General features: G+C 34.4%; 10 protein-coding genes and 2 pseudogenes across 12 annotated transcripts, besides 1 other annotated feature; 10 read left to right on the forward strand and 2 right to left on the reverse strand.

The window, feature by feature from the left end:
- Positions 1–1809: 1809 nt before the first annotated feature.
- On the forward strand, positions 1810–3517 carry TVAGG3_0145810 (kinase-related family; the record flags this gene model as incomplete). The annotated part of the gene is made up of 1 exon (XM_051224467.1): positions 1810–3517. A coding segment is annotated over one exon (1708 nt), but the record flags the coding sequence as incomplete, so codon positions are not given.
- Positions 3518–3582: 65 nt separating this feature from the next.
- Positions 3583–14310: part of a mobile genetic element that runs on past the window's edge.
- On the forward strand, positions 3640–4627 carry TVAGG3_0145830 (annotated as a pseudogene). The gene has a single exon. A coding segment is annotated over exon 1 (988 nt).
- Positions 4660–5710, forward strand: TVAGG3_0145840 (protein of unknown function, DUF4106 family; the record flags this gene model as incomplete). Its single annotated transcript, XM_051224468.1, has 1 exon — positions 4660–5710. A coding segment is annotated over one exon (1051 nt), but the record flags the coding sequence as incomplete, so codon positions are not given.
- On the forward strand, positions 5854–6264 carry TVAGG3_0145850 (protein of unknown function, DUF4106 family; the record flags this gene model as incomplete). Its single annotated transcript, XM_051224469.1, has 1 exon — positions 5854–6264. One exon carries the CDS (start codon positions 5854–5856, stop codon positions 6262–6264), a length of 411 nt encoding a protein of 136 aa, XP_051109455.1.
- On the forward strand, positions 6641–7112 carry TVAGG3_0145860 (protein of unknown function, DUF4106 family; the record flags this gene model as incomplete). Its single annotated transcript, XM_051224470.1, has 1 exon — positions 6641–7112. A coding segment is annotated over one exon (472 nt), but the record flags the coding sequence as incomplete, so codon positions are not given.
- Positions 7582–7974, forward strand: TVAGG3_0145870 (uncharacterized protein; the record flags this gene model as incomplete). Its single annotated transcript, XM_051224471.1, has 1 exon — positions 7582–7974. One exon carries the CDS (start codon positions 7582–7584, stop codon positions 7972–7974), a length of 393 nt encoding a protein of 130 aa, XP_051109457.1.
- On the forward strand, positions 8004–8607 carry TVAGG3_0145880 (uncharacterized protein; the record flags this gene model as incomplete). Its single annotated transcript, XM_051224472.1, has 1 exon — positions 8004–8607. A coding segment is annotated over one exon (604 nt), but the record flags the coding sequence as incomplete, so codon positions are not given.
- Positions 8890–9240, forward strand: TVAGG3_0145890 (Poxvirus D5 protein-like family; the record flags this gene model as incomplete). The annotated part of the gene is made up of 1 exon (XM_051224473.1): positions 8890–9240. The coding sequence occupies one exon, from the start codon at positions 8890–8892 to the stop codon at positions 9238–9240; it is 351 nt and encodes a 116-aa protein (XP_051109459.1).
- TVAGG3_0145900 (protein of unknown function, DUF4108 family) lies at positions 9276–9695 on the forward strand (the record flags this gene model as incomplete). Its single annotated transcript, XM_051224474.1, has 1 exon — positions 9276–9695. One exon carries the CDS (start codon positions 9276–9278, stop codon positions 9693–9695), a length of 420 nt encoding a protein of 139 aa, XP_051109460.1.
- Positions 10200–11075, forward strand: TVAGG3_0145910 (protein of unknown function, DUF4106 family; the record flags this gene model as incomplete). Its single annotated transcript, XM_051224475.1, has 1 exon — positions 10200–11075. The coding sequence occupies one exon, from the start codon at positions 10200–10202 to the stop codon at positions 11073–11075; it is 876 nt and encodes a 291-aa protein (XP_051109461.1).
- On the reverse strand, positions 11558–12418 carry TVAGG3_0145920 (KilA, N-terminal/APSES-type HTH, DNA-binding family; the record flags this gene model as incomplete). The annotated part of the gene is made up of 1 exon (XM_051224476.1): positions 11558–12418. The coding sequence occupies one exon, from the start codon at positions 12416–12418 to the stop codon at positions 11558–11560; it is 861 nt and encodes a 286-aa protein (XP_051109462.1).
- TVAGG3_0145930 lies at positions 12562–13116 on the reverse strand (annotated as a pseudogene). Its single transcript has one exon. A coding segment is annotated over exon 1 (555 nt).

The following is a 14310-nucleotide window of genomic DNA, read 5'->3' on the forward strand; positions in this document are numbered from 1 at the left end:
TTATATTCTCCTAAAATGAAAACAATTTTCCGAATTGACATCCTTAAAATAATCGAAATATGAAAGAAATAAAACTTAATAAAAAATGAACGTTTATAATTTTTCATTATGGATTATCCAACTCCAACTACTGATTTCCTTGATGGATCAACACATGATCACTTAATGTTACGGTTCCACATATGATTTAGATCATTCTCCTTAATATTTATCGAAGAAAAACGCCAAATAATGAAATTTATTTGGTTTATGCCCGCTGAAGTCAATTTAGACAGATTACAGTCCAAAGGATCCAGTAAAAATCACAATATTTTTACACATGGCCTTAATGAAAGCCAACAAGAATAAAATTCTTGCAAATTATTCAAAGAATTGTAAGTTTCATTGGCAAAAATGAATAAAGATATTGCTTATATACTATTTTAATTTACTAGCAATGATTTTTTGAGTCTTATTAAGTTTTTTTAAAAAATTAAAATATCTAAATTTACATATTTTTAAGTTTTTGTTTTGAATGCACTGCCCAAATATACTCAATGTAAGGATACTATTTATATTAATATTGGCTTCTAAATATCAAGGTTTACACCTTTTTGCCCCGTTTATACCTTTTTCTCCCGACTATATATATATAAGCATCTCAAAATCTATTCATTTAATATTTTGTTTTTGGATATTTCGAACTGCTTGACAACACCACATGATATCGATCCTCTTCAGATCTAAGCATTTTTCTCGTTCTCTGACCAGTTGAGAAAAATTAATTATGGTATATAATTATTTCTTTCAATAGAAACGATTCATAGATACTTTCGATTGCTTGTTGTTGGCAAAATACCACGACCAAAAAAAAAGGTAGTGGGGCTTCCAGGCGCGTTGCGCCCTCTAGCCCTGAAGATGTTTAGTATAAATGAAGTTTTTATTCGGAGGGCTTCCAGGCGCGTTGCGCCCTCTAGCCCATAAAAAATTTCTGAGGACGAGCCAGCCAGTGACTTTTTTGTAGAGCACTCAAAATAGTATAACTTTGTCCGGACAAGTAAGGGTCTATCCTCGCTACAGGAAAAGTTACAGGCGTTCCAAGGAAGTATACTTTGAGAAGCCTTTTCCCCCTTATAGAATGAGATAGGACGGTTATTTTACAAAACTGACAACACTTTGACCGAGTAGTTTTTTGTGCTGAACAAAAAGTGTCATATAAACATCTGTCAAAAACCGCTTTTTAACTTCACTTAAAATGCCACGTAAGCTACGTAAGAATATACGTAAGAGGAAGGAGCATTGAAACATCCAATAGTAAAACTGACACCACAGCAACAGTTGCAACAACAAATGATGAATGACCCCACTATGTTGCAACAAATGTCAAGCAACCCTATGCTTTTAAACCGAGTTATTGGTGCACAGAGTGGAGGTTTAAGAGCGGCACTTTTAGCGAAAATGGCAGGCTATGGTGGAGCTGCAGACGGAACAGCTTATAACCCTCAAAGTCAAATGAATTTGAGTTCACTCAAAAATCAAATAACAGATGTCAAAAAGTCAAACATAGACATACAGAAGCAAATAAGTGAAAACGAAAAGAAACTAGAATATGACAGACACACAAAGAAACTCAATGAGTTAAACGTAGAGAAAAAGAAGAAAGAAGAACAACTGAAAGAACTAAGTACAGAGGAATATGCGAAAAAAGTGTCAGAAAAAGCAGCAGAAGTAGCAAAAATGGAACAAGATGTTATAAATTTGAAAAACCATACTACTCAATATAAAATACTGAAAGATGAAGAGATAAAACAAAAAGCCCTGAAGACATATATGGATAGCGATGAGTATAAAAAAGAAGTTGAAGCAAATGTAAAGGCAGAAAAACTTTTACAGTTGCAAAACCAAACCGTACAGTATGAAAACTTAGCACAAGAAAGTAAAAATAACGACGCGGCTATGCAAAAGGCAATGAAAAGCGCAGAATATATAAAAGCCAACAATGACTGGTTAGATGCCCAAGCCAACGCTAAAGCAGCCCAACTCATAGGGTCAATAAGGACAAAAATACAAGCGGATGAAGACAGTTCAAATGAAGCTTTAACAAATGCTGACTTTAAGAATGCCTTCGAAGCTCTTCATAGTAAGGTGAAACTAGTGAACGACTTCTCATCTGGAAAGAAACTGAAGTCTGAAGGTTTCGACAAAGAGTTAAGAGAAGTAGCACAAAATATGACGAAAATAACAGATGCAGCAACGAGACAGGCAGTTCAAAGTGCCTATGACGCCGTTAGAGCAATTGTTGTGGAAAGTCAAGAAAAAGAGTTACAACAGACCAAAACAGACCTAGTAAATGCTTTCTTAAAAACGAAAAGTCAGGTAGGACATTATGCTGCAGATGGAACATATGTGCCAGCTGGTGGAACTTATATACCAGCTGGTGGAACTTATATACTAGCTAGTGGAACTTATATACCACCAAACCCTCCAAGAGAAGCACCTGCACCAGGACTACCTAAAACATTTACATCGTCACATGGACACAGACACAGGCATGCACCAAAACCAACACAACAACCAACAGTTCAAAATCCAGCACAACAACAACAACCAACACAACAACCAACAGTTCAAAATCCAGCACAACCAAAACCAACAGTTCAAAACCCTGCACCTGCACCACCTCCACAACCAACAGTTCAAAATCCAGCACAGCAACAACAAACAGAGCAAGGACATAAAAGAAGTAGAGAACAAGGAAACCAAGAATTCTTAAAAATGCTTAAGGAAGATTATGGTTACCCAGATACTCTTGACTTTAGTGACAGATATAAAGAAGCTATTAGAAAGTTCAAGGAAGGAAATACTGACCCGAACCTATTTAGCTTTATGGCTCAGCACCAAATGGGATATAATTTCAAACCTGGAAAATACAAGCTCGCTAAGGGATATGATTTAATAGCATATCATCCAAATGACATGAATGAATTTACTCCGAGATATTTGGTGTCAGAGCTAAATGATAATTCAACTCTCTTCATGAAACGCGTAAAAAATAGAGACGGAACGAAAGAAGAAAGGTTTATGAATGCGGATGACGTAGATAGGGAAATTGTTAAAAACGGTCTCGGAATATATGAAATGCCAGCAGATGAGGTACAAGAAACTCCACAGGAAGAAGTTCAGATACAACCAGACATGGAAGAAATAGTTCAGCAACAACAGCTAGAAGAGCCTGAAGGAAACGAACAAGTCCCTCCTTTGGAAACTAACTTCACAGAACTAGATGAAGATTTGGAACAGCCGAAAAATCTTGACCCTCAACAAGAGTATGAGGAGAATATGGAATCTTTCCAAGAGTCTAAGAAAAATTCGGCTGACATGGTAGAAGAATATCGAAAAATGTTTGCCGACATACAAAAGACTCCAACATCAGATGAAAATATTCAGCATAGAATGGAAGTACTGAAAGAAAATGTACGCAAATACAACAATCCTTTTTACTTACGACCATATAACGTTCAATCTTTGGCTGAACTCGGTGAAAATAAAAGGTTAAATTTCAACAAAACATATAGAAATGAAACATTGTTTAAAGTTCATTCAGAACCTAACCAATATGGAAACAAACCTACTTTTGTTTCTGCAGACTATGGAACTACAATGAGATGGGGTCATAAAGCTAATCCGGATAGGTGGTTCATAAACTTACAACCACAATTCCAAGAAGTTGTAGACGCAATGGAAGTGAATGGTGAACCAGATATAGCTGGTATTTTCAGCGCGGCTTTAATGCCATTGAAAGATATGAAAGATGCAGATATTTGGACCAGTATGAAATGAACATGGCTGATGGAAATATAACACCTGACGTTCTAGAACATTTATCTCAAAGAACTACACAGAACCATAAAGATGGTATATTTGGTGAAGAGTTTAGAAAGAAAGTTAGGGAGACAGAAGGAAGAGAACCTATTGTACATGACCTTGCAAACGAAAGTTTACAAAATGTCATAAAAACTTACTTTGCAGACAATGAACTGAGAAGGGATGAATATTTAAGAAAACTCAAATGGACAGTACCAAATGAAATGTTAGTATTGAAAAACATGTTCCTTGACAAAATAAAACCAACTACAGAAATAAATGACGCAAGACTGAAACATTGGGTAAAAGCTTTCCCATTCACAAAAGATATTATTGGTAACATGGAAAGAAAACCAGAATGGCTACAAAAACATATATTTGGAAACGAGCTTATTCCATATGGACAAGCTCTGTTTGAAGAGCTTGAACCGGAAACTCAGGAAAGAGTCATGCAAACAATACGCGAAGACTCAAATACAAACTATGACAAAATCTTTCTAGGATATAGGTTACCTGAGATGGGCGACCAGAGCCCAAAGGCAAAAGGACATGGGAAATTTACAACATACTAGGTGAACATGAGGCAAAGATGCAACAACTTGAAGCAGAGGGCAAGTTACCAAAAGCGACACCAAAGAAGAAGAGAAGAGTAGAACAAAGTGAAAGTAGTGAAGAAGTAACTTCATCTAGTGAAAGTAGTGGCAATGAAGGAAAAAGAAGAGTTAAAAACTCAGCCAGGAAGAAAGTAAAGCTTGGTCCACGTGGGTTCTATTATGACACATAAATCCAACTATTCTATATTTTTACCCATATGAAATGTACGCCGCTCAGAATATAACGCCAACAGTTTTGGATGCCATGAACGGAAATGTTTCCGAATGGTATAACGAATGCGACAATGCCATTAGAAGGTCAGAAATAGTTCCTGGAACTTACGAATATACAACTGCTGTTTCTTATGGAAATGTAGGTGAGTTTGGAGAAGGTTCTTCAACAACAGTAGATATTGCTTGCGACAGGTTTCATATTATTTCTATTGACAACTCATTCTTATACGTGGAACAAGACATTGAAATAAAACCTTCTGCCAAGTTGTCTGACAAGAAAGGTTGCAATGGAATTTTCTATGTCGGATACCAATATGCTCCAGAAGTTTTCATGGGATATAAGATATATTCTAACTCTGACTTAGTTCAAACAGTAACATGGGCAAACTATGAATGGTTCGCTTTGAGAAACTCAGTACAACCACAAGCTAGAGAACAAACAGACCAGTATGCAACTATTGAGAAAATAAGAAGACTTGACCCTAACGTTCCAGGAGTTTATGTTAACCTTTCTGGTTCAGATGGAACTGCTGCCACTAAAGTAAAACTGAAACTTAGAGTTCCTTTGTCATCTTTCCTCATCTTCAGGTTTTTAAGATACTTGCCAAACTGGGCAGGAAAAATTTCTATCGAACTTACTCCAAGCAAAAATAACTTAGTCATTGCACCAACACAAGACCCATTCAGCATTACTGTAGCTGGAACTGGTGGAGCCAAGTTCTGTGACTTTTGCAAAGACAAAGTTGACTTAGACTTTGGTTTCTCAAACTTCAACAATGAAGTAAACTATTATTTCAATGCTGCTGGAACTGCTTGGGACCCAGTTAAGTTCACATGCGAAAAATTTGAATGCAAGAGAATAGAAAGCAGACTTGCCGTTTATATGTTGGACCCAGATATTTCAAATGCTTTAGCTGCCAAATATATTGCAGTTCCACTTATGTTCCCTATACACCAAATATCTGTCAAAGACTTTGCAGGTGAAGTTGGAAACCAAAGTGCTGACCCAGGTGCAAGAACAGATATTGCTTTAACAACTGCAATGAAACATGCAGATACTATGTTTGTACTGTTCAGACGAACTATAAATGACTATTCTTGTTTCTACAACCCTGGTATTAAATATCATATAAACATAGATGGCAAATATTATCCAAGAGAAGAATATTCTACAGTTGAGGATATGAGGTCATACAACTTGACATTAGATGCTATGAACTTTAACAACAACTTCACAACAACCATTAACCCTGAAATGCAAAGTTCTATTATGCCATATGTGAAAGTATGGACTCATACAGGAGGTCAAAACACTCAATATACAAATGGAGACCGTTCAAACTTTTGGCTTGGCATTCCATTTGCTGACTCAGAAGACTTTATGGGTGGTATTTCAACTGTTGGTACAGTTCAAATACAATATACTGGTGACAGAGACGGTCCAGATGAATTGAGAGCAAAGAAGTTTACAAAACCAATAGCACTTTTCACAGAAGATGCTCTTTTGAAGATTCGTTCGATGAAACCTGCTGGGGCTCCTCAGATTGGCATAACGACAGCTTCCATCGAGCAGATTTTGGCAGCAGGTCAGTAAGTTGTTCTTGAACTGACTTCTCTCCGTCAAATATTGACAGTACGCCAGTTTTGATATAATATTGTATTATAAACTTACCTTTAGTAATATCGGTCAGTTTTGAAGTTATATTTTTGTCTGCTTCAAGAACTTTCACCATTTCAGTTATACCAACTTTCTTTGCTTTATGAAAATATTTTGGTTCAGCAAATATTGCTATTCTATAACATTTTCCATTGTTTGTATAAAGAACTATTCTGTCAATGTATTTGTATTGTTTGTGTGTGTAAACTTTGTTTTGCTTCAATTCGAAGAGATACTCGAATGCGTCCATCTTTTTATTCTAAGTAAAATGTCATTTCCGAAAAATAGAAGCGTAAGTGTTTCAAAAGGTTTAATGGCGGTGGCAGATGTGAAGTTAAATTCACCAACTCAAACAAACAGTCAAAGTGTTGTTGTCAATGTCAAAGACAGAGATGTTGAAGTGGGGAAACCATACGAAGACGAAAATGGTATAACAATTGTTCCTGTAAAAGAACCAACATATCCTGAAGTTAGCAGAGACTTAAGTTCTGTTGCAGATATTCGAAACGACTACCAACAACTGAAAGACAAACTTCAAACTCAGGAGAAGATTTGTCAAGCTTTAGGTATAATGTTAAACTTGGTCGAACACAACCCTGTAAAAGTGAACTCATATGTCATTGCACCTCATGAAGTTTTGAAAGAACTATTGAAACTTTTGACAGAGGCAGACGATATAAACATCAAAGAAATAGAACCCGACATTAGTTGCTGTGGTGTTTCATATAATGTCATTGACAAGATATACGTTATGAAAGGAGGTGAAACGTTGAACTTAAAATATAGTTTTCCAGACGTTATAAAAATATTTGACGACCACAACATTTCATTAAAATTTATTTGCTAAGTAAATGGCAGAAGACATAATGGTTTATACTATTACGACTAAAAACCCTGAGTCATATAATTCTATAACAACAAACTTACAAAGTCCTCAAGGACGATATTGTAAACTAACCTTAAACACAATGACGACTAAAGCTTGTTTTGCTCTTTTGACACCAGAAGACTTTATTGTTGTGAATGGTAAAAAATACTCCTTGAAGATACTTACTCAGATAACCACCAACAGGTTTTGTTGACTTATTTAATACTTTAAGTACGGGTGTAACATGTGCTGCAACTAGAGCAGGTTTCATTATGTTTGGATGTCGACTGAGTTTACTATAAACGATATGAGCTATAATACAAAACCTTATTTCTGGTTTTTACTACCAACAGTTTCCTATAACAGGAAAAGGTGTCATACAAGGAATGTCTATTCCATTGACATTAAGCACACCAATCTTATATATTGTTTCAAACTTAGGTTCAAAGTGTTATTCGAATGTCGACAGAAACTATTATGACCAAAAGATACTTATGCGTATAAACAATACTTTCTCTGCTGGTTTGCCTATTGTTCATTCGAATGCAGAATTTTCAACCTTAGTGAACTCAAACACTTTGGCAAGTATAACGTTGACATTAGTTGACGCAAACTTTGTTCCTGTAAAACTTTTATGTCCTATGTATTTGTCAATGACGGCAGAAAGTTTCGAATTGGAAGATGCAACTGGTGAAAGTATTGTATTACAAGAACAACTTCAACAACAAATAGCTCAAGAACAACAAATGCAACAAATGGAACAACAAAGTCAAGAATAAAAAAAAATATTTTTTTTATTTTTATAAAAATGTACAGAATAGATGTTTCAGATTTTTATGACTTCCAAGCATTCAGAAATATGTGTCCATTTCGAGACTATAACAAAGCAGTCGAGAATTTGAAACGTTTAGTCATTTATGTTGACTCTGCCCCAGAATGTTATGTTATGAAAGAATGGGATGTAGTCTTTAACAAACCAAGAGCAACAATAGTTTCAGAACAAGAATGTAAACAGAAACTTAAGAAAATAAAAGTCGTACAAGTTGGCATGAAGATGTTAGATGCTTGGGATATCTTATTGTCAAAACTTGAAGATTTTTCAGTTCGTGGTATAAAGTTTTATACACCTTCTCCAAACTTCTATTCTATCTTCACTGGATATAAATATGAACAAGTAGAATGGAAAGAAAATATTATAGAAGCTTGGTTAGACCATGTCAAAGAAATTATATGCAATGGAAACGAAAAGGTTTATGAGTATATCTTATGTTGGTTTGCAAACATCTTACAACATCCAAGTGCTAAGAATGAAACTGCTCTCATTATAATTGGAAAACAAGGAACAGGTAAGAACACATTCTTTACAGATATTTTGTGCAAACTGTTAGAAGGTTATTCGAACCCTAATATGACAAACTTAGAAAAACATCTGCGGTAAATTTAACTCTGCAATAGAGAATATGAAACTTATAGTATGTAACGAACTTCAAAGTATAGATACAACAAAAGTTTTGAACTCAGATGCTTTGAAGAGTCTTATAACAGACAAAGTTGGAGTTGTTGAAAGAAAATATAAAGACCAAAGAGTTTGTGAAAATGTTGCAAACTTCATTATGGTTTCAAACAATGCTGTTCCGATGAAGTTAGAAAGTTCTGACAGAAGATATGTAGTTGTCAGAACGTCAGATTCTCATATGCAAGATACAGAATATTTTGACGCTTTGTCAGAAACTTTGACATCTGACTTTTACAACCACTTGTTCTCATATTTTATGACATTAGATATTTCAAAGTTCAATCCAAGACAAATTCCACATACCGAAGAGAGACAAACATTGTTAGAAGCAAACAAGAGTGTATATGAACTGTTCATAGATGAAACTGACTTTGTGTCATTAGATGAAAGGTCATTGTACGATTCGTATAAACAATATTGTCAAGAATATGGTTATATGACAGCGTCTAAACGAACATTCTTGGCAAATGTCAAAAGTCTTTTAGACGTACAGAATGGTGTATATACAAAGAAAAATTTTTCTGAGTAAATTTAAAAAAAAATTTTTTTTATCCGATAGAAAAGATGACAAAATTCATCTCAGTAAACAAGTACATGTCAGGACTTAAAGAAGAACTAGACCCATTCACATATTTGAATGTTTACTTCTACCATTTTGAAAAGTCTTCATTCAGCAAAGTTTGGAACATCGAACCAGTTAAGTTTGCTATTGTGACTAAAAATGGTGCGAAATTTGAAGACTTAGACATAGAAGGTTTGTTAACAGTCAAAGAAAGTTTTGACAGAAGGTTCTCAAACCTTAAAGAAGGCAAAGCATACAAACTTGTTATACCTTATGAACCAAAGAAAGCAGACGACTATGAATATTATGAGTCTAAAGTTGTAGAAGTTCAAGGTAAATTGGGTAAAAAGATTTTAGAGTCTAAGCCAGTGTTTACTCCTAAAGAGGAAGAGAACATTGACATTGACCCAGAAATGTTCTAAAAATAAAATTTTATTTTTACATGTCAAATTTCTTCTTCTCTGGAACTGGTTCAGGTTCTTTCTTCTCTTCTTCTACTTTCTTTTCTTTCTTTTCTCTCTTCTTCTTTTCTGGTGGTGAGACGTCAAATTTCTCAGAACATATTTATGTAAAAGTTCTTTGTCCTTTAATAGCTCATCTATTCTGTTTTCTATTTCATCTTCAAGAACAGTGCATGTGTCTTCTTTGCATTCTAAGAAGTTTTGTTGGACTTCATCTCTCCAAGAGGCGTCATCTCTGTCAACAAGTCTGTCATTGACAAATTTTAAGACTGCTCTGCTTAATGTTTTATGGTTCTTGTCATATTCCCAGAAACAGAACTTTAGAACAAATTCACCTTTCTTGTTTACACTATGTAAGATTTTATGGTCGACAGATGTTTTGCTGTCGAAAAGCTTGTCTCGAATATAGATAGCGAAATCGCTAGACATTTTCTAAAAGATAAAAATTTTAATTTTTCTAAAAATATGTTAGAAAAAAAGTTTGCTGACATTGACAAGAAATTTGAGAATGTTTTAAACAAGAACAAGAGGAAGTTAGAAAATGCTCAGATAAAGCCTATACACGACAAGTTCTTATTTGCTCAGAATGGTATAACAGGTCTAATTGCACCACCTGGGTCGGGTAAGACTTTCACTTATCTTAAAATGGCTGCACAACAACAAGAACTAGATGAGAAGAACCCATTCTATGAGTTAGTAGTCATTTGTTCGACTTCTGGTCAATTTGACCAAACCGTCAATTCGTTCAAAGATATTATAAAGAAGTCTAAGTTAGTATGTATAAAGGATACTGAGTTGTTAGATTGGATAAAGAAGTACCAAAGAAGAGTTTTGAAGTATAATGCTATAAATGAGTATATAAATTCTAAGTTTAAAGACCCAAATGAGGAAATGCAGAGAATATTAGAGAAGAAACACTTCAGAAACAAACAGAAAGAGATAGAATACATTTCGAAGAAATTGCAATCTTACGATTGGAAGACTTACCCTCACAGATGTCTTCTTATCTTAGATGATTTCGCCTCTCATCCTTTGTTAAAGAATAGAGAACAAGACATGTGTCGAATTCTTAAGAAGCTCAGACACTTTAACATTTCAGTCGTAATATGTGTACAGACAGCGAAGAGTTTAAGTAAGGATGTTAAAAGAATACTTACTGACATTATACTTTTCCCCGGATTGTCCGAAGACGATTTCATGGAACTTATGAAAGAGTCCATGGCAGGTAAGTTTGACAGACATGAACTATGGGAGAAGTATAAAGTCATACAAGACCCTCATACTTCTTTCAGAATTCATATCTACGCAAACAAAGTTCAAATTGTAAAAAGTCAAGCGTAAAAAATGTAAGTGTTTAGTCTTAGTCTGTTGTGGTTCTGCAGCTTTCGGTTCTTCTGGCTTTGGAAGACATTCAGGAAGAGGAACGTCAGTCATCCGTTTGTGTCCTGTCGGAAGGAAAATATTTTCCTGTCGGAAGGAAAATATTTTCCTGTCGGAAGGAAAAATTTTTCCTGTCGGAAGGAAAAACTTTTCCTGTCGGAAGGAAAAACTTTTTCTGAAGTTCGACCAAAAAGTTCTCAATTTTCGAAAATTTGAATGGTTTACGGACGGACAACTGGAAAAATTTTTCCTGTCGGAAGGAAAATTTTTTCCTGTCGGAAGGAAATTTTTTTCCTGTCGGAAGGAAAATTTTTTCCTGTCGGAAGGAAAATATTTTCCTGTCGGAAGGAAGGACTCGGAATGCCAGAAGGATTTGACAAGGCAATTTACCTTATAGAGCTACCTGAGCCATCTGAAGTCAAGCGTAAAAATAAAGAGTGCATTTACCCTACTTGTTTGAAGTTGTCAAAATACTCTGTTATTTTTTCCTTTAACAATGGCAAATCTTCTTTGAAGGTAAGAATTGTACAACCTTTAATATCATAGTGTGTTTGAGGTAAAGTATCTTGAACTATTTGTTTCACATCTTCATTTGGTGTCATTGAAATCGGTAAGTTTTCGCGATAGAACCAATTTCTGTCAGATTTGTAAATCTTAGCAAGGTCGTAAAAGCTTTTGTTGTTTCTTCTGACTAAATGCAACATAACCATATCTTTATCTTCTTCATTTTCCATCTCTTCAGTATAAATCATATACTTATAGTTCTTTTCCTTTCCTTTTGGTACCGAACGTGGTATTCTTTTCTGAATGCTTTTGTCTTTTGCTTCAATGACTTCATCTTTTGCATGAAGTTTCTTTTCCATCTCTTCACGTTCTTGTCTATGAATTTCGTCAAGAAGTCTGTAAATATACCAAGCATAACGAGGCGAAGCCCACATTGCAACAGCATTTACAAGAAGTCTATGTACATACCAGCCTCTCAAACCATTTGGCAATTTTTCACGATTTTCATAGAGTTTTGGCGACTGGGGTTTTTTACCTACTCGCTGTTCTTCACTGTTTTCAGAAAAAAGTATGTCTCGCTGTGCTTCACTCAAAAGTTCTTGTGTGCTTTGGTTCCTAAACCAGTCTTTAGGAAGCTTAGTATCTGGAGCATAACATGCTGTCAAAATACTTTGCATTTGGTACATATCGTCTTTGACCGAACGAATGAGACGTAACTGTTTGTTAAACTGAACCCACTCGTATTCTTCATTTATAGCTTCATGGACTATAACTGTTGTTGTGTTCTCTGTTGTTGACATATCTGTCTTTACATACAAAATAAAAAAATATTTTATAAAAAATTAGCGTTATTTTCTGACTTTCACAAAAGACCAAAAATAAACGCTTTACATGTATTTTTCAGCAACTTCGTCAAATAATTTTATAGCTTTATCTATCTCATCTACTTCAAACGTTTCTTTACCTTTTATGGGAGCACCATACATTTTCTCAAACTTTTCAAGTAGTTCTGTTTCAGCAGCTCTCATATCATTAACAAACACAACCTTGACTCTATTGACTGTACTGTCATATCTTTGAGTTATTTATATGTTCTTCCTATCTTATATCTCTTTGTATTGAAGTCCTTCGGTTTCTGAACGATGTAAAGTAAGCCTTCACTGCAACGTTCCGTATCGAATGAACCATATGTTATGAAGTTATATCCAACAACTGGGTCTAACCATAACAAAACTATTGGTATAAGACTTTTGTCTATAAGATATGCTGTAGTTCCATAGAATCTTACCGATATCATAAGCTCAGGATTTCTTGTCAAAATTTTCTGAGTTGAAGCATTTCTAACCCAGTCGTTTGTTTTCTTTCCAGATGGAGATATAATGTCTGACGAAGAATATTTGTTGTATTTCTTTGAGTATCTTACGTTTAAATCCCCTATTCTAACCACTTTGGTGTCATTGTCTATCTTTCTAACTGTTTCAAACTCAATGTTTGTCATTTCTGTCTTTACATACAAAATAAAAAAAATATTTTATAAAAAACTAACTTTATTTTTTCTATCTTAAGGAAATTCATGAAATTTGGTCATTTTTCAGCAAAAATATATTTTAGGTGAAGAGGTGAGATCTCACCTCTTTTTTCACCTCTTTTTTCACCTCTTTTTTCACCCTCTTGAATTTTCATGAATTTCCTTAAGATAGAAAAAATAAAGTTAGTTTTATTTTATTTATTTTGTATAAAAGATATGATTTCAGGGATTTTTTTGACGAAGTGCAAATCTTCACTTCGTCAAAAATAACAGTTATATAATGAAATTTGTGCTGAATTCAATAAAAATAAAGTTTAGGCGAAGCCCACATTGCAACAGCATTTACAAGAAGTCTATGTACATACCAGCCTCTCAAACCATTTGGCAAATTTTTACGATTTTCATGAGTTTTAGGCGACTGGGGTTTTTTACTTACTCGCTGTTCTTCACTGTTTTCATAGAGTTTTGGCGACCCCGAAAAAAGTCTGTCTCGCTGTGCTTCGCTCAAAAGTTCTTGTGTGCTTTGGTTTTTGAACGATGTAAAGTAAGCCCACATTGCAACAGCATTTACAAGAAGTCTATGTACATACTAACCTCTTAAATTTATTGGCAAATTCTTGCGATTTTCGTACGGAATCTCTACCCTCGGTTTTCCGAGGGTAGCAAACATATGTCAGTTTACTCAGAATTTTATACAGAATTCAATAAAAATAAAGTTTATGTTAGCATGTTAGATCTAACACGTTTTCTAACCACTTTTCTAACATCGTAGAAAATTCATGATTTTTGGTCATTTTTCAGCAAAAATATATTTTAGGGTAGATGGTTAGATCTAACCTCATTTCTACCCTCTTGAATTTTCATGAATTTCCTTAAGATAGAAAAAATAAAGTTAGTTTTATTTTATTTATTTTGTATAAAAGATATGATTTCAGGGATTTTTTTGACGAAGTACAAATCTTCACTTCGTCAAAAATAACAGTTATATAATGATTTTTGTGCTGAATTCAATAAAAATATATTTTAGGTGAAGAGGTGAGATCTCACCTCTTTTTTCACCTCTTTTTTCACCTCTTTTTTCACCCTCTTGAATTTTCATGAATTTCCTTAAGATAGAAAAAATAAAGTTAGTTTTATTTTATTTATTTTGTATAAAAGATATGA

Source organism: Trichomonas vaginalis, chromosome IV (genome assembly GCF_026262505.1).
Source record: "Trichomonas vaginalis G3 chromosome IV, whole genome shotgun sequence".
Lineage (NCBI taxonomy): Eukaryota > Parabasalia > Trichomonadida > Trichomonadidae > Trichomonas > Trichomonas vaginalis.